Consider the following 22,459-nt stretch of genomic DNA (forward strand, 5'->3'; position numbering starts at 1 on the left):
AAGTTATTGGTCATATTATTGACTGGATTAATGACAATAGTAAAGCAATACTTGCTTTGAAGAATCAAATTTCTACTCAGTCTGATGATCCCCTGAGGTTTTTAGATTTTAAATATTTATGTGGAATTACTTAAAGGTAGTTGGCTCTATCTCTATCATTCCATTCTTTTGACATGTGAATATTTTACTGGAAAATAAGACTAATAAATTGTTAAAGTTTTTAAAATTCTGGTTTTGCACTAAGGCATTCTTCTGTTACTACTTTGCACTAACCAATGGTCCCTGGTACCTACCCTTGGGATTTAAGGGCTCATTTGATGCTTTGACAGCTAGATTGGTACTGAAGATTGAACCCAGGTGTGTACTACCACTGAACTACACCCCCAGCCCTTTTTATTTTTTTGAGACAGGGTCTCAAAGTTACTTAGGGCCTTGCTAAGTTGCTAAGGCTGGCCTTGAACTTGTAATCCTCTTGCCTCAGCCTCCCGAGCCAGGCATGCATCACCATGCCTGGCTAGACTTGACTTTTATCTTGAGTACTATTGTGATTTTTAGACCCCATTTAATACAGAGAGCTTGAAGAAAGTGCCCAGTGTGGTCTGAACAGAAAGCATTCCTCATTGTCGTTTGGAACTCCTGAGGAACCATTCCAATGAACCACAACTCTGCACTTACCTCGTGGTTGAGATGAAATCCATGTCAGTTAAGCTAATTTTTATTGGTCTGGCCAGCGCGGGATCTAGGTGAAAATTAGCCAACTAAGTGGTCCAAAAAACATGGTATTTCACTAGCCCTAAAGGTGGTCCCCATATTCCCCATCACTTAATCTGTATGAGTCTGTTAGGAGGAAATGGCTTTGTGGATTCATAGTACTTTCATTGTCATTTGGTCCTAAATAATTCACAACCGTGGTGATTTCCTCTTCACCCATGTGTTACTTCAGATGGTGGCTCTTGTGTTTACGGTGTGCTTTGTTGCACGCTTTGCAGTCACCTTGTGTTAGATCCGGTGCCCTATACATCATTTGGAACTGCTGCACTTCTCAACCTAAAAAGTGTTTAGCATGTCAGAGTGTCTGTTCTCCGTTACTTCCCAGGTCCTAGCTCTGTATTCCGTCAGGTTTTGAGTTTAGTTGCTCACATCATCTGAACCTTTTTAATCCATGTCGTCCTGCTTTCCACTGTCACCATGGCGGTCCTCCCCGGGATTCCCTCAGCTCTGCAAGGCTAACGTGCAGGTGTGTGCTCCTTTCACCATCACCTTGATTTCGTGTGGTGCACGTTTGCTTTAACTCGTTGTGTCCGGCAGTGCTTGCTATTGCGGCCAGCTCAATGAGACTTGGCCTGGCACATCTTTTTGCACATCTTTATTTTCATTCTTTCTGTGTAGCTCTTAGATATTTCCCTAGTAGAGTGATGCTGAGGTGGATTTTTATTTTTAGTGCCATTAAATTATCTCTGGACTTGTTTGGGGGGAGCAGAGTGAGTTTAACCTATTACTTTGGCACTTTTCTTTACGTTCTTCTGTTTTCTATTTCCCACCTTTTCCCCTTCCCCCACTTTCTGTTGAACTGATGGTTTCCTGTATTCCTTCTGCTAATTTGGGTAGCTTTAGATTGGTGGTGACCCTTAAATTTTAACACAAATTATTAGCCATAACATTTTCTGACGACCCATCTTTTGAATGCCTGCTCCCCGTCACCCCTCACTGCTGCCTGCAATCGCTGCTGTGTGGTGTTTCAAATGCCATGGGGTGCTCTGGGCATTTACAGAAAAGGGCCAGGGAGAGGCCACAGGAAGTGGCACCTGAAGAACCTCAGATGGTTATGGGGACAGAATGCATCCAGTCAGGGGAGCAAGAGTATCTGAAGAAATGTGTGAATAATTTCCTTCATTCCCCACTGTCTTCTGATTCATTTATCAGATTCTAGCATCATCGTCATGCCTTACTTTGATATTTTAGATATGTATTAAAACATCCATTCGTTAATATGCACGTGTGTGTGTGGGGGTGGGTGTGCATGTGTGTGTTCATTCCACTCAGTTTTCAAATCACAGGCCTCTGAGTGATCTAGCTGCATAAAGCTGGATGTCGCGGGCCAAGGTGGAGTATTCAGAACACTGAGAGCACAGGTAAACTGCAAACAACTTTATTGAGCAGGGCATGTGTCACAGTTCCCGCAGTCCTAAGCTGCTCTGTGTCCACCTGTCCTTGCAGTGCACCCTCAACAGTATGTACCTTTACTTCCTCCTTTTCTTGCTCGGAGTGGACTTGCTGGCCTGGGACATAGCTGTGTCCTCTTTGGGAGGGCTTGGCGTGAGGACCGAGGATGGGGCATCCCCTGGCTCCTTGATCACAGTGATGTCCACCTCAGTGTCTTGTTTCTTGGCCTCTTCCTCCCGTAGGATATTAAGCCTTAAAAAGCAAACACAAGAAGGTAGCTTTTTACCTTTGAAATTATTTACCTTTGAAATTTTGGTATTAGGGATCGAACCCAGGGGTGCTTAACCACTGAGCCACATCTCCAGCCCTTTTTATATTTTATTTTGAGACAGGTCTTGCCAAGTTGCTTAGGGCCTCACTAAATTGCTGAGGCTGGCTTTGAACTTGTGATCCTCCTGCCTCAGACTCCCAAGCCACTGGGATTACAGGTGTGCACCACCATGCCCAGCATTTTCTTTTAAAATTAAAAAAGCCAGTTTTTATTTTGTGTATCATGTACAGTTGTCCATACTGTATTTCAACAGTGCCTGTGAACAACACTAAACTGCCATCACCTTGTCTAATTAGTCAGTAAAGTCATATTTAGGTGCCCAAATAGAATGCCTGTGGACCTGCCCTGGTGCGAACCACTTTTCTCGGTGGCCTTGTGAAAGTCCTCGCATGTCCCTTCAGCGTAGAGCGATGCTTTTTCCAGTGAGTGGAGACACGTCGCCGAGGGCAGGTTTCTGCACTGGGACAAACGACCACGTGGAGCTGAGCCTCAGCAGTGACCCTAAGGTGAGTGCAGCATCCCAGCTCACCTCCTGGTCACACCTGGTGCCATCACCTCACCTCACAGAAGAGGAGGGAGCTTGCAGTCACACACAGGCAGGTGGAGGGGCTGGGGTCTGACCACTGCTTCCTGCTGCCTCCTGCACAGCTCTCAGTTCCACTTAGACACCTAGGAGAACAAGCAGCCCGCAGAGAGCCACAAGCCCCCAGGACACTTCTGACACCAAATGGGTTTTCTCCCCACCCCACCAACTGTGTCCTGGAGTTGGGTTAAACTCTGACACTCTCTACTCACGTTAGCAAGATCCTGCAAGTGAAGAGGGCTCAGTCCCACAAGGCCACCCCCACCTCAGATGCCAGTTGCAAGTTCAGGTCTCCTACTTCTGACCAACCAGCTATGAATCAGAAGTGCCCACAACCCCCTCTTCAGGTTCTAAAATTCGCTAGAGTAGCTCGTAGACCTCTAAAAAACTTTGCTCACATCTAGGGCCTTACATTTACTGGTTTACTTTAAAGGATATTATAAAGAATAAAAATGAACAGCAGAGCACAGTGGTACTGGACTGTAATTCCAACTACACCAGAGGCTGAGGCGGGAGGATCACAAGTTCTAGGCCCACCTGGGTAACTGAGACCCTGACTCAAAAAATAGAAAAGGGCTGGGGGTGTAGCTCAGTGGGAGAGCACGCCTGGGTTCAATCCCCAGGACTGCAAAAGAAAAAAGAAAAAAAATGAACAGCCAGAGGACGAGGCATGCACGGTAAAGCCCAGAAGAGTCCCCTAAGCACAGGAACTTCTGTCCCTGCAGAGTTTGGGGTATGCCACCTGCCCATCACCCCATCACATGGATATGTTCAGCCCCAGAAACTCCCATTAGTAATGGAACTCAGTCCCCAGCCTCCCCACCTGCCCAGAGACAGGGGGTGAAGCTTGAGAGTTCTCCAGTCACACAGCTGGTTTCTTTGGCAACCACCCCAAGCAAAGTTATCCAGGGCCCCAGCAAGTCATCTCATTAGTATATGAAAGGCATCCCTCCAGAATCGAGATTCCAGGACCTGAGAAGGCCTGGTGTCAGGAACTCCTAACAAAAGGTGCTCCTATCCCTCTGGAGGTCACAAAGGCTTTGGAAGGTGGTGGGGCAGAGGCCAGATGTTTGTTATGTTCAACACCTCCTCGGGCAATGCGAGCATGCTCCTGGGGCTCCCGGAGGAGGGAAGGAGGAGACCGGGACCCTGTTACCTCGCCTCCAGCTCTTCACTCTCCATCTTCCTCTGCTGCGCCATGGCCGCGTCCCGCAACCGGTTTTCCTTTACTTTGTCCTTGAGCAGCTCCTCGTGCTTGTACGCCTGGAAAAGCGTGTTCACGAAGAAGACGTACATGCTGCTGACCCACGTGTTGAGTTTCTCCTTCTGCTCATTCTTGGATTTTTCATTTTTCTCTGGAATAGAGTTTCATTCAAATGAGAATTAGTACAACCCTGCCATCCAGAGTCTTTTACTCTAATTTCACCCCCTTCCTGTGATGGCCTCTGTGTCCCAGTCCTGCCAGAGGGGTTGAGGAAACTGCAGAATGCTAGTGGCCACCTGGACAAGGCAAGTGCTCTGCAGACCATGGCCGCTGTCAATACCGCCTTTGAACCTCCCAGTACCTGTTTCCTCCTGAGCAGTCATGTTTTCCATCAGAGGGGAACAGACCTGCCTGACTCTTGAGAGACTTTAATCTCATTTGAGCCAGGTGCAGTGGTGCACCCCTGTATCCCAGCAGCTCCAGAGGCAGGAGTTCAAAGCCAGCCTCAGCAAAAGTGAGGCCCTAAGCAACTCACTGAGACCCTGGCTGTCTCTAAATAAAATACAAAATAGGGCTGGGGATGTGGCCCAGTGACTGAGTGTCCCTTAGTTCAATCCCCGGTACAGTTGCATAGGGAGGTTAAGGAGACTTGTCTTGAGTTTGGGCTACTCCACTATACAAGGGTGGGGACAGGGCAGTGGTGTCGAGCAGCACCGTGGGAGGGAATCTGAACAGTCCACCCCACCAGTCAGCTGCCAGTCCAGGTCCGCTGTGGTGCGCCCCAAGTGCAAGAACAGGAAGAACCATGACACTGGTGCCAGATTTTCGAGACTAATGGAGACCTGGGTGTGCGCTTCCCATGTGGACTCCAGTTGGAAAATACACAACCTGCAGCAGGTCACACAGCCTTGGGCTTGGGTAGCTATATGCACGGAGGAATGGAAGTCAAGAAAACAAGCCCCAACCTGACAAGGCTCTTGCACAGCCCTGCTCGAAGCAGCACTGTGTAGCACCGACTGGGGCCACGTAGTTAAGACTCGAGGCCCAGCTATGCCACATACTCGCAGTGCAACCTTAGCCAGTTAACACAGTGTCCAGTTTCCTCACTGCAAATGGGGCACCATACTAGTACCCGCCTCACAGGTGTTGTGAAGATCAGATACGTTGCATGCAAGCTGAGCCCTACATGCATGTGAAGCACACAGTAATCCTGCCACCAGCAAGACCCATGGACCAAAGGACCAGTGTTCCAACCCTAGGGAGAGGGGCAGGATGGAATGGATTGATAGAGTTGCAGGAAATTAAAAATCTTTCATAGAAGATAGCTTATTGAGTAAAATTCCTAACTATTGAAGTCAAGCCTGCTCATTGCAGAAAATACTAGATTTGTTAATAAAATATATTGGGCACCAATTATGTACCAGGCCCTGTTTGAAGTGCTGCAGGAAACACAACAAAACAAAAATATGTACCTCTAGTGTAACCAAAATGTGAACCTATTTTTGTTCCATGGTCCTAGATGTGGAACACCTATAAAAACTTTATAATATATAATTACATAGTTATAATAAGAATATAACATGTAGTAGGAATATAATACGTTATATAAAATCTTATATAGTAGGAATATATGCTAACATGATTCTAATAAGTCATATATATACACACCGTCTCTAGCTCATGATTTCTGACCTATTTTAATGTACCCATGTCAATTTCATTGAACTGTCGACAGACCTGAACACCTGGGCATTGATGGGCTAACATGGGATCACCGGTCCTGCTCTTCCATCAGCAGGGATTTCTGTAGGAGTGTTATGGCTGTAAATCATCCTGAAGTCATGGAAACAGGAACTGCGCCCAGCTCCCCTCAGCCACGGGTTTCTTCAGCGTCCTCAACCAGGTTGCAGTGAACATCCTCATCCTACAGCTTTGCCCACATCTCTAAATTCCTTGGGATAAATCCCTAGAAGCAGAGTTGCTGGCCAAAACTGACCGCTCCCTGGAAACGCGCACCCAAAGTGCCTTGTAGAAAGATCGAGCCTCTTTATAATCCCACGTCAGGGCATGAAGACATTCTTCTCTTACCTCACTGCCATAGCACCATTTTCTTTTAGTAGCCATTTATGTTTTAATTTGCATTTCTCATATCAGTGAAGTTCTTCCCGTATGTTTATGGGTCACTTATGGTTTCTGAAGAGTGACTTTTTCCTATTTTTTAATCTTTCTTTATTTGTAGTATTTTAAGGATATTCCCTTATTTTTTTTTTTCCTCTTTTTTCAATTTTTATTTGTTCTAGTGTTTTCTGTTTGGATTTTCATTTTGTCCTTGGTTTCTTTTGCCAAAAATTGGTTTTGATTTCTATCAGTATTTTCCTTTGTATTTTTCACCTTAGTTTTTATACTTAAAAAGGCCTTATCAACACTAAGAATATAACCTACACATGTATATGCTCTCAGTTCTTATGGTTCCAGTTTCCACATTTACCTCTTTAATCCAGCTGAATACTTCCCCTAAATTTAGCCAACCCCAGCTGCATTTATTAGACAATCCATCTTCCCCTACCAAGGAAGAATAAGCTACTATATACTGGATGCCCATGTGTGTTTACAATAATAAGCCTCTTCTTTCTTTTCTTCTTTTTTTTTCTTTTGCCAGAATCAGTTTGCTTATTGTAGCTTTATATTTTCAATATGTTTTAATAAAGAGAACTAAAATTATTTTCTTGATTTTCTTTTTAATATTCTTATTTGTTTCTGTCCATTGTTTTTCCAGATGAACACTGGGAACATTTTATCAAATTCATAAAACTGTTGGCATTAGAATTAACTGGAATTGCAGTTAAGTTTGTAAATTATTTTGGGGAGAATCTACATTGCTACAATACTGAGTCTTGCCAGGTAATTGGTATTTCCATTTATTCAAGGTTTTTATAAGATCTGTAAAGTTCAGTACTTTGGGGTTTTAAAATTGTAAATTGAAAATTTTAATGTAAATAGTTATGAGATACAACATGTATGCTTAATCAAGCTAATTAACATATATATCATCTCAAATACATACTTTTATGGTGAGAACATTTGGAGTTTACTTATAGGAATTTTGAAATACACATAATTAACTCTAGTCACTACTTCCAATCCTTGATAACCACCTATTCTACTCTCTGCTTCTGAATTCAGCTGTTGCAGGTTGTGAGATCATTCACCATTTGGCTTTCTGTGCCTGACCTTTTTCATTTAGCACAACATCCTCCAGGATCATTATGTTGTCACAAATGACAAATTTCCTTTTTAAGGCTAAATAGTATTCCATGCGTGTATGTATATGTCATTTTATTTAGTTACTCATTCATTGATTGGCTTTTCTGAACACTGCTGCAATGGACACGGAAGTGCATGTCTCTTCCAATATCATTATTTCAAACCCTTTATGTATGTAGCTAGAATGGTATTGTTGTGTCATGTATGTGTTTTGGTTAGAATCTGGAATGTCTCCCAAAGGCTCATGTGTTGAAGGCTCCATCCCCGGTGCAGCAATGCTCAGAGGTGGATCAGGAGAATCCTGACCTCGACAATGGATTAACCCATTGAGGGATGGACTAATGGGAAGCAGTGGACACTGTAGGGGGTGGGGCCTAGCTGGGGGGAGTGGGTCCTCGGGAGCATGTCCTCTTTCTCTTCTTCCCAGCAGCTATGAGGGAGCAGCATTCCTTTACCAAGCCCCTCTGCCATGATGTTCTGCTTCACCTCAGGTCAAAGCAATGGAGCCAGCCTCCCATAGACCAAAACCTTTGAAACCATGAGCCAAAGTAAATCTTTCCTCTTCTCATTATTCTCAGGTATTTTGTCAAGTGACCAAAAGTTAACTAACACAATACATTAATTCTACCATTAGCTTTTTTTTTATATAGTTATAGAGGACAAAATACCTTTATTTTATTTATTTATTTAATGTGGTGCTGAGAATCCAACCCAGTGCCTCACAGGTGCTAGGCAAGTGCTCTACCACTGAGCGACCCAACCCCTACTTTTAGCTCTTTGAGGACCCTCTGTAGAATCTTCTGCAATGGCTGGACATTCCCACCAATGGTGTACAAAGGGCTCCTTTTTTTCCCCACATCCTCAGCACCACTTACTTTTCATCTTTTGATAATGGCCAGTCTGACAGATGTGAGATGATATCTTATCGCCGTTCAGTTTGCATTTGCATGATTAGTGATGTTGAACTTTTTTTTTAATATGTTGGTCATTTGCATATCACCTTTTAAGAAATGTCTACTCTAGTACTTCACCCATCTTTAAATCAGGTTATTTTCTTACTACTGAGTTGAGTTTCTCATGTTTTCTTTGGGTGCTAACCAGTTACAAGATGCCTGGCTTGCAAATATTTTCTCCCAATCCATAGTTTGTAGCTTTGCTCTGTTCTTTCCTTTGCCATGCATAAGCTTTTTGGTTTGTCCATTTTTGGTTTTGCTAGTTTTTTTCGTGTACTTTCCACAAATTCTTTTCATTTATTTCTACCTTATATTTTTTATCATCAACTGAAACTTCTTTTCCTCTTAATAGTTTTTCTTTCTCCATATTTTCTGATCATCCATAGTAGTATGTTTATTTTTTTGTGGTGCTAGGGATTGAACCCAGGTCTTGCATATGCCAGGAAAGCCCTCTACCACCAAGGTACATCCCAAGTCCTTTTCCTAACTTTTTATTTTGAGGCAAGGACTTGCTGAGTCACCCAGACTGGCCTTAAACTTGCACTCCTCCTGCCTCAGCCTCCCAAGTTGCTGGGGTTACAGGAGTGATCACTCTTCATGTTTCAAATGGCTTTCCAGTTGATGGTCTTCTGTTTCTCCAGGTAGACAGGGAGGTCATTCATTAATCCTTAGCAAGTTTTCTTGGGTCCCTAGAAGCACACCTAGCATGGCTGGGAATACAGCAGTGATTGACAGCTCTCCACTCAGAGTGCAGGACATGTCCATGCCAGGAGCACGGAGAGGACTGAGGGGGACGGAGGGACAGATGTTTCACACACTGACACTGCAAAGCCAAGGCTGAGGCAGAGGAAGGAAGCAGAGTGCGTGTCCCCCCCACGGGATGGCCAGGGACACTGGCCTGATGACGTGGAGCACTCCAGATGCCCCAGTCCTCAGGGCAGCACTCGCTCCCATCATCCGCTCGTGTCCCCTCAAGTCCGGTGCGGCTCGTGACAGCAGTCATCCTTGAGTTCTTGAGTGAACTGTCTGAAGGCTGAAATAAAATCCCAAGCTCGACTTTCTCTCTTCTAGGAACTTAAGCTATTTTCTGGCATTAGGTAGCATTGCTGTTTAAAAAAAAAAAAACACACACATTTATCTGGAACTGTAGCTCAGTTGGTAGAGTGCCTGCCTCGCAAGTGCAAGGCCCCGGGTTCAATCCCCAGCACCGCAAAAAACCAAAAACAACAACAGCAAACAAAGTTTGCTGACAGTCTGATCTCCTTCATGTCTAACTTGAATGATGTCCTTGGGTTTGCTAGATCTGCCTGTCTCTCTCCCTCTCCTGCCCTTCCCCCAGGACTTTTTAGTCATCCGGGTCAGGTTTACAGATGTCATTTGAACACATCAGTGCAATGTCTTTTCAAGAAAGTGTACAGGACTTATCGATTTCCACACTTGTTCTATTGCTTCTGTGTTCTCCTAGCGAGGAGTCCTGTGACATTAGGAATTCTTTGCCGACCTTTTACATCTGTTCTCTTGAAGCCTTTTTGTCGATTTCTTTGGAATTCTCCTTTTCCCTTTCTATTCGTTTACTATTTCTATTTCTTTTTGTTTTCTATTTCTCTTCTTGCTTACTTTTTTAAATCTACTTTGTTTTTTTAAGAATATATTTTTTAGTTGTAGACAGACACAGTACCTTTATTGTGTTTATTTTTAAGCGGTGCTGATGAGTGAACCCAGGGCCTCACACGTGCTGGCAAGCGCTCTACCACTGAGCTTCGACCCCAGCCCCTCTAGTTTGGTATTTAAAAAATGTTTTCCTTTTATTTCTAATTCTTTCTTGAGCTGTTTTCTCATCTGAGGTTTTTGATTCTGGTTGGCGTCCTGTCTCTCTTCTGTCGCACTCTCAGTTCACCTGGGCTCCTTTCACAATATCAGGTGCATGTGCATCTGCTTTGCAGGCTTCCTGCTGGCGTGCGTTGGTTCTCCATGGTGCAGCGTTCTGCTTCTTATTCTTTTTTCTTATGATAATTTTGTTTCAGACAAGACCACAGACCTCTTCTTTTCTACAGAAAAGTAGGTGTCTGAACTTTTAGGGCAGATGGAGAAGGATCTTGAGTTTTTCTAGCCTCAAGATTCTAGAACGCGAGGTAACTGGGGCTAGTGGGTAGCGGGGAAGCCGCGGGAAGAGGAGGCAGATGAGCGTGGCTTCCTTTGGGTGGAAGAGGAAAATTGGTGAGAAGGTCTCTAAGGCCACCTCACAGCAGTTTGAAGCTGAAGCTGCCGATGAGAAAGATGTAGTTGAGAATGATGAAGGAAACTGGCTTCATGCCATTAAACGTAGGAAAGAAATTCTCCTTGAAGGCTGTGCTGAGAAAAGTAAACAGCTGAAGGATGAAGGAGCCGATCTGGCTGAAAACAAAAGATCTGAATAAATCTCCTTTGTGTATTTATACCACATTTTCTTTATCCATTCATTTGTTGATGGACATCTAGGCTGGCTCCATAATTTGACTACTGTGAATTGTGCCACTATAAACATGGATATCGGGAGGCAATTCAGAAGTGGGATGAAGCACTACAGTTAACCCCAAATGATGCCACCGTCTATGAGATGAAATCACAGTACATGCAGCAGAAATGGCTGTCCAGCGAAACCCACATTCATGGGAGTCTTGGCAAACTTTGGGGTGTACTCAGCTTGGATTAGGAGAGATAGTCCTGGCAATTCGAAGTATTCAAGTAGCCCTTCATATCTATCCGATGAACCCTGAACTATGGAAAGAAGACCTTTCTTGGGCAAGAACGCTTCAGGAGCAGCAGAAGGTAGCACAGAGAATTAAGAAAAGTGAAGCACCATCTGAAGGAACACATTTTTCACCAAAGTCAATTCCTGACTATGACTTTGAAAGTGATGAGATTGTTGCTGTTTGTGTGGCTACTGCTGGCAAACAGAAGACCATTTCAGCGAATAAAACGATGGTTATTGTGTCAGCTTCTGGGACTGTTGAGACTGTAACTGAGAAGGAGGATGGTGCTGCCCCACCAGATGGCTCTGTGTTTATCAAAGCCCGATGAAGCATATGCAGAAAGGAATTATTTGAATCTTTTTGATTGCTACTAAAAGTTTAGACATAGGGATATTTACTCTGGAGAAAGAAAGCAGAACTACTGTTTGTATAATAAGTTTCTCAGATGAGGAATATAAAAACTAAATGGTAGAATTATTGAAAGTGTTCAGACTATGCTTTGATAAGTTACAATTTATACTTCTTAAGATTAGAATTCTGAGTAAAATGTGTGTGTGTGTGTTTTGTTGTTGTTGTTTTTTGGTGGTGCTGGGGATTGAACCCAGGGCCTTTTTCATGTGAAGCAAGAACTCTACCAACTGATCTATATCCCCAGCCGTCAAATGTGTTTTGTTTTTTTTGTTTTGTTTTGTTTTGTTTTTCAGTCAATATGTTTTTTATTAGAATAACCAATGAAGATAACTTCCATTTAGGGGATTATCACTCAGTTCCTCCTCAAGAGCCCACAGAATATAAAGTCAAGGACCTTGTCTGTCTCACTTGTGTCTATAATGCTGGTGACAAACAACAGACAATCAAACAATTTTCAAAATAATTATTTCATGAATTAATCTGAAAACTGCAGACCTTGATTGACTTTCCTGCATTCAGTGGGGATTTCCAAATACCTATGGATTATAAACCATAATCATGTGGAAAGTAAATTCATTTATAACCCATAATCATGTGGAAAATTTCCTTAAATGCCTATATGAACTGCTTTCATTACATTCTGGTTATAATTTCTTGATTAAATTACTTAAGATCTCTGGGTCTTGGGTTTTTTTTTTTTTTTTTTTTGGATTTTGATACGAGATCTGATATTCTTACCATTTTTTTTCCTTTTTTTTTTATTATTGTAAACAAATGGGATACATGTTGTTTCTCTGTTTGTACGTGGCGTAAAGGCATACCATTTGTGTAATCATAAATTTATATAGGGTAATGTTGTTTGATTCATTCTGTTATTTTTTTCCCTTCCCCCCACCCCTCCCACCCCTCCCACCCCTCTTTTCCCTCTATACAGTCCTTCCTTCCTCCATTCTTGCCCCCCTCCCTAACCCTAACTCTAACCCTAACACTAACCCCTCCCACCCCCATTATGTGTCATCATCCATTTATTAGCGATATCATTCGTCCATTGGTTTTTTGAGATTGGCTTATCTCACTTAGCATGATATTCTCCAGTTTCATCCATTTGCCTGCAAATGCCATAATTTTATCATTCTTTATGGCTGAATAATATTCCATTGTATATATATACCACGTTTTCTTTATCCATTCATCAATTGAAGGACATCTAGGTTGGTTCCACAATCTGGCTATGGTGAACTGAGCAGCTATGAACATTGATGTGGCTGTATCTCTGTAACATGCTGATTTTAAGTCCTTTGGGTATAGGCCAAGGAGTGGGATAGCTGGGTCAAATGGTGGTTCCATTCCAAGTTTTCTCAGGAGTCTCCACACTGCTTTCCAGAGTGGCTGCACTAATTTGCAGCCCCACCAGCAATGTATGAGTGTACCTTTTTCCCCACATCCTCGCCAACACCTGTTGTTGCTTGTATTCTTGATAATCGCCATTCTAATTGGGGTGAGATGGAATCTTAGGGTGGTTTTGATTTGCATTTCTCTTATTACTAGAGATGTTGAACATTTTTCCATATGTTTGTTGATTGCTTGTATATCTTCTTCTGTGAAGTGTCTATTCATTTCCTTAGCCCATTTGTCAATTGGATTATTTGCATTCTTGGTGTAGAGTTTTTTGAATTCTTTATAGATTCTGGAGATTAGCGCTCTATCTGAAGTATGATTGGCAAAGATTTTCTCCCACTCTGTAGGCTCTTTCTTTGCATTGCTGATAGTTTCCTTTGCTGAGAGAAAGCTTTTTAGTTTGAATCTATCCCAGTTATTAATTCTTGCTTTTATTTCTTGTGCTATGGGAGTCCTGTTGAGGAAGTCTGGTCCTAAGCCGACATGTTGAAGCTCTGGACCTACTTTTTCTTCTATAAGATGCAAGGTCTCTGGTCTGATTCCGAGATCCTTAATCCATTTTGAGTTTAGTTTCATGCATGGTGAGAGATATGGGTTTAGTTTCATTCTGTTGCATATGGATTTCCAATTCTCCCAGCACCATTTGTTGAAGAGGCTATCTTTTCTCCATTGCATATTTTTTGGCCTCTTTGTCTAGTATGAGAAAATTGTATTTATTTGTGTTTGTGTCCGTGTCCTCTATTCTGTACCATTGATCCACCTTTCTATTTTGGTACCAATACCATGCCGTTTTTGTTACTATTGCTTTGTAGTAGAGTTGAAGATCTGATATTGCGATACCCCCTGCTTCACTCTTTCTGCCAAGGATTGCTTTAGCTATTCTGGGTTTCTTATTCTTCCAGATGAATTTCATAATTGCTTGCTCTATTTCTGTAAGGTACATCATTGGGATTTTAATTGGAATTGCATTCAATCTGTATAGCACTTTTGCTAGTATGGCCATTTTGACAATACTAATTCTTCCTATCCAAGAACATGGGAGATCTTTCCATCTTCTAAGGTTTTCTTTAATTTCTTTCTTTAGTGTTCTCTAGTTCTCATTGTAGAGGTCTTTCACCTCTTTAGTGAGATTGATTCCCAAGTATTTTATTTTTTTCGAAGCTATTGTGAATGGGGTCATTGTCCTGATTTCTCTTTCTGAAGATTCATCGCTTATGTATAAAAATGCCTTAGATTTATGTGCGTTGATCTCATATCCCACTACTTTACTGAATTCACTTATGAGATCTAAAAGTTTTCTGGTGGAATTTCCTGGTTCCTCTAAGTATACAATCATATCATCAGCAAATAGGGATAGTTTGAGTTCTTCTTTTCCTATTCGTATCCCTTTAATTTCTTTGGTCTGTCTAATTGCTCTGGCTAGAGTTTCAAGGACGATGTTGAATAGAAGTGGTGAAAGAGGGCATCCCTGCCTTGTTCCAGTTTTTAGAGGGAATGCTTTCAGTTTTTCACCATTTAGAATGATATTAGCCATGGGCTTAGCATAAATGGCCTTTACAATGTTAAGGAATGTTCCCACTATCCCTATTTTTTCTAGTGTTTTGAGCATGAAGGGGTGCTGTATTTTATCAAATGCTTTTTCTGCATCTATTGAAATAATCATGTGATTCTTGACTTTAAGTCTATTGATATGGTGAATTACATTTATTGATTTCCTGATGTTGAACCAACCTTGCATCCCTGGGATGAAACCCACTTGATCATGGTGTACTATCTTTTTAATGTGTTTTTGTATGCGATTTGCTAAAATTTTGTTGAGAATTTTTGCGTCGATGTTCATTAAGGATATTGGTCTGAAATTTTCTTTCCTCGATGTGTCTCTGTCTGGTTTAGGTATCAGGGTAATATTGGCTTCATAGAATGAGTTTGGGAGGGTTCCCTCCTCTTCTATTTTATGGAATATTTTGAGAAGTATTGGAATGAGGTCTTCTTTAAAGGTTTTGTAGAACTCGGCTGAGAACCCATCTGGTCCCGGACTTTTCTTTGTTGGTAAGCTTTTGATGACTTCTTCTATTTCATTACTTGAAATTGGTCTATTTAAATTGTGTATGTCCTCCTCGTTCAGTTTAGGCAATTCATATGTCTCTAGAAACCTGTTGATGTCTTCGAAATTTTCTATTTTGTTGGAGTATAGATTTTCAAAATAGCTTCTAATTATGTTTTGTATTTCAGTCATGTCTGTTGTGATATTTCCTTGTTCATTCCGAATTTTAGTGATTTGGGTTTTCTCTCATCTTCTCTTTGTTAGTGTGGCTAAAGGTTTATCAATTTTGTTTATTTTTTCAAAGAACCAACTATGTATTTTGTCAATTTTTTGTATTGTTTCTTTTGTTTCAATTTCGTTGATTTCAGCTCTGAGTTTAAATATTTCCTGTCTTCTACTACTTTTGGTGTTGGTTTGTTCTTCTTTTTCTAGGGCTTTGAGCTGTAGTGTTAGGTCGTTTATTTGTTGAGTTTTACTTCTTTTATTGAATGCGCTCCATGAAACAAATTTTCCTTTAAGTACTGCTTTCATAGTGTCCCAGAGATTTTGATACGATGTTTCTTTGTTCTCGTTTACCTCTAAGAATTTTTTAATTTCCTTCCTAATATCTTCTGTTATCCATTCATCATATAATAACATATTGTTTAATCTCCAGGTGTTGGAGTAGTTTCTGTTTTTTACTCTTTCATTTATTTCTAACTTCAATCCATTATGATCTGATAGAATACAAGGTAGTGTCTCTATCTTCTTGTATTTGCTGACATTAGCTTTGTGGCATAATATATGGTCTATTTTAGAGAAGGATCCATGTGCTGCTGAGAAGAAAGTGTATTCGCTCTTGGCTGGATGGTATATTCTATAAATGTTTGTTAAGTCTAAATTATTGATTGTGTTATTGAGATCTATGGTTTCTTTGTTCAATTTTTGTTTGGAAGATCTGTCCAGTGGTGAGAGAGGCGTGTTAAAATCACCTAGTATTATTGTGTTATGGTCTATTTGGTTTCTAAAATTGAGAAGGATTTGTTTGACATACATGGATGAGCCACTGTTTGGGGCATAGATGTTTATGATTGTTATGTCTTGCTGATTTATGCTTCCCTTAAGCAGTATGAAATGTCCTTCTTTATCCCTTCTGACTAACATTGGCTTGAAGTCCACATTACCTGAAATGAGGATGGATACTCCAGCTTTTTTGCTGAGTCCATGTGCATGGTATGTTTTCCCCCATCCTTTCACCTTTAGTCTATGGGTATCTCTTTCTATGAGGTGAGTCTCTTGCAGGCAACATATTGTTGGATCTTTCTTTTTAATCCAATCTGCCAGTCTATGTCTTTTGATTGATGAATTCAGGCCATTAACATTCAGGGTTATTATTGAGATATGATTTGTATTCCCAGTCATTTGGTTCATTTTTAACATTTTATTTATTTATTTATTTTTTGACACATCTTGGTTCCTCTTTTATTTGACAGTTCCTTTAGGGTAATTCCTCCCTTTGCTGATATGCTTCTTTGTTTTTTATCTCTTCCTCATGAAATATTTTGCTGAGGATGTTCTGTAATGCTGGCTTTCTTTTTGTAAATTCTTTTAGCTTTTGTTTATCATGGAATGATTTTATTTCATTGTCAAATTTGAAGGTAAGTTTTGCTGGGTATAAGATTCTTGGTTGGCATCCATTTTCTTTCAGAGCTTGAAAAATGTTGTTCCAGGCCCTTCTAGCTTTTAGGGTCTGGACTAAAAAATCTGCTGATATCCGTATTGGTTGCCCCCTGAAAGTAATTTGGTTCTTTTCTCTCACAGCCTTTAAAATTCTGTCTTTATTTTGTATGTTAGGTATTTTCATTATAATGTGCCTTGGTGTGGATCTGTTGTAATTTTGTGTATTTGGAGTCCTGTAAGCCTCTTGAACTTGATTTTCCATTTCATTCTTCAGATTTGGGAAATTTTCTGATATTATTTCATTGAATAGATTATTCATTCCTTTGGTTTGTTTCTCTAAGCCTTCCTCAATACCAATAATTCTCAAATTTGGCCTTTTCATGATATCCCATAGTTCTTGCAGATTCTGTTCATGATTTCTTACCATCTTCTCTGTTTGTTCAACTTTGCTTTCGAGGTTAAATATTTTGTCTTCAATATCTGAGGTTCTGTCTTCTAGGTGTTCTATCCTATTGGTTATGCTTTCTATGGAGTTCTTAATTTGGTTTATTGTTTCCTTCATTTCAAGGATTTCTGTTTGTTTTTTTTTTCAATATCTCTAACTCTTTATTGAAATGATCTTTTGCTTCCTGTATTTGCTCTTTTAACTGTCGATTGGTGCTATCATTCAATGCCTGCATTTGCTCTTTCATCTCATCATTCAATTCCTGCATTTGCTCTTTCATCTCATCATTCAATGCCTGCATTTGCTCTTTCATCTCATGGTTTGCTTCCCTAATCATTTTAATTATGTACATTCTGAACTCCCTTTCTGTCATTTCTTCTGCCATGCTGTCGTTGGATTTTATTGATGTAACATCTAGATTTGTTTGGGGCATTTTCTTCCCTTGTTTTCTCATATTGTTCAGGAATCAGTGGGTCATTAAGATATTGCAGATTTCCTCTATCAACTTATAATGTCCCTGAAGATTGCTAGTATATCCCCTCTTATCCTTCAGTAGCCTGAAGTCTTGGAGGAAGTTGATAATGCGGAGCTCCACGAAGAAGCTGCCTCTCTAGGGTTGGTGACCCTCAGGTGGTGTACATTCCCTGCTAGTGGGCAGAGGTGCCTCCACTTGTTGACCAATGGTCATCCAACAGGGAACTAGGCTGTGGGCTGAGGCAAGTCCTGTTTGTGCCTGTGTCTCTGGTTTTAACGTCCCTGTGGGAAAACCTCACCCGGCAGGGAAGACTCACTCGGTGGGGACGTCTTGCTCATCAGTTCCCCTCCTAGAGGTTCCCCTCAATCTACAACTACCACCTGGGCTGGGCTGTCTTCCTCTGCAACGTTCCCAGGGCCCGAACCTACCTCCTGGGCCTGGGAGCCTCACCCTTCGCAGGCGAGTCTCCTTAGGCTGCCTCTCCTGGAGAATCTGCCCGCAGTCCTGGAAACTTCGCTCCGCCCCTAGGCGTGTCTTGGTACGGCTCTTCCAGCAAGAAGCCACCTACTTCCTGGGACCCTGCTCTGCAGCTAATCGCCTGGCTATGTGGCCCCTCCTCTGAGCCGCCACCTGGATCCCCATACAATAGCTCCGATACCCAGAGACCCGCCACACACCTCCTCCTCCGGGCAGCAGCCGGGTTTCCGACGTAGTCACTAGGAGCCCAAGCAATTCACTTCGCGTCTCCTCCTCCCGCCAACCGCCCGTAGCCCTAGGCAGTCACTCCAAGTCCAAGTGACCTGCCCTGTTCCTCCTCCTCCTCCTCGGGGTAGCCCCCCGGGTGTTCAGGAGTGGTGGCTCCAAGACCAAATGACCCACCACGCTCCTCCTCCAGGCAGGCCACCAGTGTTCAGGAGCGGTCGCTTTTAGTCCAATCAACTCACCGCTCGCCTCCTCCTCTGGCAACCGCCTGTGGCTCTGATGCAGTCACTCCTAGACCAAGCGACCCGCCGCACTTCTCTTCCTCCGGGCAACCCCCCGGTGTTCAGGAGCGGTCGTTCTGAGTTCAAACAGTTCGCCACGCAGCTCCTCCTCTGGCAACTGCCTGTGGCTCTGATGCAGTCACTCCTAGACCAAGTGACTCGCCGCGCTCCTCCTCCAGGCAGGCCACCGGTGTTCAGGAGCGGTCGCTCTGAGTTCAAACAGCTCGCCACGCAGCTCCTCCTCTGGCAACCGCCTGTGGCTCTGATGCAGTCACTCCTAGACCAAGCGACCTGCCGCGCTTCTCCTCTTCCTCCGGGCAACCCCCCGGTGTTCAGAAGCGGTTGTTCTGGGTCTAAACAGCTTGCCACGCAACTCCTCCTCAGGCAGCCGCCCGGAGCCCCAGTGGTTGCTCCGAGTCCAAGCGCTGTGCTGAGCCACCTCCTCTACGATGATCCCAGTTGTCCGTGTTTACCGCTCCAGTGGGGGGAGGGGCGTCTCGCCGAGCAACTCTACTTCACAAAGTTCCCTGCGTTCCGGGGCTACCGCCCCATCCGGGACACCTCCCCAGTGGGAGAGACTCACCCAGCGGCTTTGAGTTGGTCCCAAGTCTCTCACTATCTCCTCTTTTGAATCTTGCGTCCTGGAGCAACGTGAAATGCAGCCGCCCCCTAGTCCGCCATCTTGAAAACCCCAAATGTGTTTTGATTGATAAATTTAGTTTGATTTGAATATCAGAATGAATATGTCTTTAAGAACCCAAATTGAGAAGTGTATTCTTGAATAGTGAATAACTTCGTAACCATTGTTTTTAAAATGTTGACTTATTGACTTTTGCTTTATGATAAAGGCAGTGGGTGATTTCTTTCCCTCCTAGAAATATGTTGCTCGTTACCCTTCACTCTTCCATTTTTCCTACTTCACTAAAGTAAGTCTTCACAAAGCTTAAATATTTTTGACATTCATTTTGATCCAAAATTACTGTTTGGTTATTTGTGAAATCTTTGAAAGTTTGTCTGAAAATGTGTGCAAATGTGTACATACTACTGAATATTTTATTGATGCTTTTTTCAATTCAGATTTGTACTTATGTTCTGACTTTAAAGTTCTATCAATGGCAGTTGTTTTCTTAGATGTATGAAATACTGATAAATGTCAAAATGATGATTTTATTATTTTTGTTTTTATGGTTACAGATATGTCATAACAAGTTGTGCTCCAAAATTACCACAATCAAAAGCAATATTTCTTTTCCTCACTTTTAGGTGCTTAAAAAGTCCAGATAATATTTCTTGATTGTAACTTTCCAGCTGATGATTTAGAATTACTTTTCCAAATAACTTTTGGAACTATTCAGTGAAATGAAAAACTATTAAAATTTAAATATGTTCCATATCTTTCTAAGAATAAAACAATAGGGATATTACTAAAATGCCAATGAATGAATAAGTTAAGCAAAAAATACATAGAAACTGGAATGTGATTTATAGTATAGTCTCATGAACATGAGGATATATTGAAGTAGTTTATTGAAAGGACACATGTGTAAATCAGTACTATCATTGTAATGTGATTATTTTTATACAATATATTATACAACCATATAGATCTGTTGGGAACTGTTATTCTGACCTCAGGAAGATATTATTGGCATAAAATTAATTTTATCTGTTAGAGATGAAAGTTAGCTACTTTATGTGTAATCTTACCTAACACTGTTGGAGTATATAAATAATGATCTACATTTTTGTGAGGGTTCTATTTTTAAAAATTTTTGTTATAGTAGAAAGCCTATTTTCTTTTTCAGAGTTAGAGAAATAGCACTTCCCTTAAAAAGTATTATAATTTCCCCCTAAGTTATATCATAAAAAAGCCCTGGTTAGAGAGTTCAGTTTTAGAATGATAAAAATATTCATTATTTTATTTTGTTTAATAAGGAATATTCTCAGAGGGTAGAATGGTACCTAGACAAGTGATTTGTCAACATTTGGTATGTTGTTTTGTGAATGGATATTTGTTTACCATGAAATTTGTGAATAGTTTCTTCTGCAAAAAAAAAAAAAAAAAAAAATGATTCTAGAACGCCCCTTTCTGCTCTCTCAACCACTTCCCAATTCCTTTCCTTTGGCTCCCTCCTCGCCTTTCTGCCCAGGCTTCTCTCAGCACCCCTTCCCCGGGCCCTGGGTTTTCCTGAAAGGAGCTTTGGTGGCAAGGTGGAGTTCCTGGGGCTCAGCAGCCCACGTGGCCCTCACCCAGGCCTGTGCTCGCTCACCCTCCAAGCACACAACACTCTCTCCCCAGGCGGCTCTGCCAGGCTTGCAGAGTTCGTGCCGGGAGTTTTGGGTTCATGTTCTCGGCCTATGACACCCTCACTGCTCTTTTACATCTGTTTTTTGCCTCTTGCAACCATTTTGCATTCTGAGGTCATTCAAGTAGTGTAACTAGTGATTTGTCTCTTTGCTCAAATTCTGACTTTCATGGTAACACCTTATCACAAAACAGGGTTCTAGCTACAGTTTCTGCCCCTTCGGTTTTGCACTCTCAGTGTACTTGCTTCATGTGGGGATCTAGAGAGATGGAAAAACTACCCAAGCGCCACCCTCATCTTCCCAGAATCCCCACTCTAAGGGGTTTTCATGTCACCCCTTTCCCAGTTGAGAACAATGGCCTACTGTTTTCATATTTTTAATCATTGAGTTCTTTTAACTTGGTTATGCTAACTTTCTTAAATGACATGGAATACATATTTTATGCTGTTGGAAAGTTTGATTTTAAAAAAAATCCAAGACTAATTCTTATATAATTGTTTCCTTAAACTTTTGAATGAACTTGCTCATAAAAATTAAACTTAGGGGAGATCCAAGATGGCGGACTAGAGGGGGGCTGCATTCCTTGTTGCTCCATAACTCGCTCCATAACTTGGGTTTCAAGCAGAGACTGTTTCTCTGTGAGGTAGTCTTTGCTGCTTATCCATCCCCTGCTATTTACACCATTTGTCCACTGCAAGCACCTCCAGTGTGCCAGCACTTCCAGTCTGGCAGCATATCGACTACTTTTTGAGTGCAGATTGCTCACTGACTGACACCTATCATCTTCCATTTACCTGTTTGCCTGCCACTTGCCTGCCCATTGCCTGCCTTTCACCTACTCATCACCCACCACCTAAGGTCCACCTGCTGATCATCCACCGATAGCCTGCAGACTGACCACAGACCGCCAGTGGACCACCAGCTGCCTACTGTTGCCTGGAAATCTACTGTCACAGTACCTGCAGATTTGGTTACACATGGTTGCTGCCATTTTGAGATAACAGCCAGGACCTGCAGGACCCCCAGCCGGACTGACGGAGATCCATCTCCAGAACCCTTCAGCCGACCACACCCTGCCCCCAGGACCCCCAACCAGACCAACTGCACCCCGCTTCCAGGACTCCCAGCCAGCCATGCCCACAACCCAAACTGCAGCTCCCCATTTGCCCACATATTTGGAAGCCAGAGCAGCCATCTTGGATTATCCTGGAAGCAGAAGTTCCCATCTTTAGGTGGGGCAAATCCCATTCTGAGATGCCTGCTGGAGACTGGAAGCTCATTGTCAGGCACCTGTCATGCACCAGGCTACTGAAGACTGGGAGATTTGAATACTATATGACTGTTATAGTGTAGATTTTTTTTCTCCTTATTGAAAATTCTTAAGTTTTTATTTCTTTACTTTTCTCATTCTCTTTTCCTTTTGTTTACCTATTCCCTCAGAGTCTTTTTCTCCCTTTTCGCATGCTAACAACCAACTCCTTTTGATTACATTCTCACTCTTTCTATG

The 22,459-nt window shown here is 42.1% G+C and overlaps 2 protein-coding genes across 10 annotated transcripts in view; one reads left to right on the forward strand and one right to left on the reverse strand.

Annotated features, from left to right (window-relative positions):
- LOC124970792 (radial spoke head 10 homolog B-like) overlaps positions 1-22,459 on the reverse strand; it is an 87,790-nt gene that overhangs the window by 1,558 nt on the left and 63,773 nt on the right. For 6 of the 9 annotated variants that reach the window (XM_047534382.1, XM_047534387.1, XM_047534389.1 and 3 more), the window contains 2 exons: positions 4,234-4,432; positions 2,143-2,415 (listed from right to left, as the gene is read on the reverse strand). In XM_047534382.1, coding sequence (XP_047390338.1) covers positions 2,241-2,415; positions 4,234-4,432 — 374 coding nt within the window. In that variant the 3' untranslated portion in view covers positions 2,143-2,240. Of the gene's footprint in view, positions 1-2,142; positions 2,416-4,233; positions 4,433-22,459 lie in introns of those variants that run through there. The other 3 variants (XM_047534385.1, XM_047534383.1, XM_047534386.1) reach the window with 1 other exon arrangement.
- On the forward strand, positions 10,676-11,710 carry LOC124970795 (tetratricopeptide repeat protein 33-like). Its single transcript, XM_047534393.1, is given in 3 exon segments — positions 10,676-10,904; positions 11,024-11,104; positions 11,107-11,710. Coding segments are annotated over 3 exon segments (759 nt in total). The 5' UTR covers positions 10,676-10,678; the 3' UTR covers positions 11,559-11,710.

Source organism: Sciurus carolinensis, chromosome 18 (assembly GCF_902686445.1).
Source record: "Sciurus carolinensis chromosome 18, mSciCar1.2, whole genome shotgun sequence".
Classification (NCBI taxonomy): domain Eukaryota; kingdom Metazoa; phylum Chordata; class Mammalia; order Rodentia; family Sciuridae; genus Sciurus; species Sciurus carolinensis.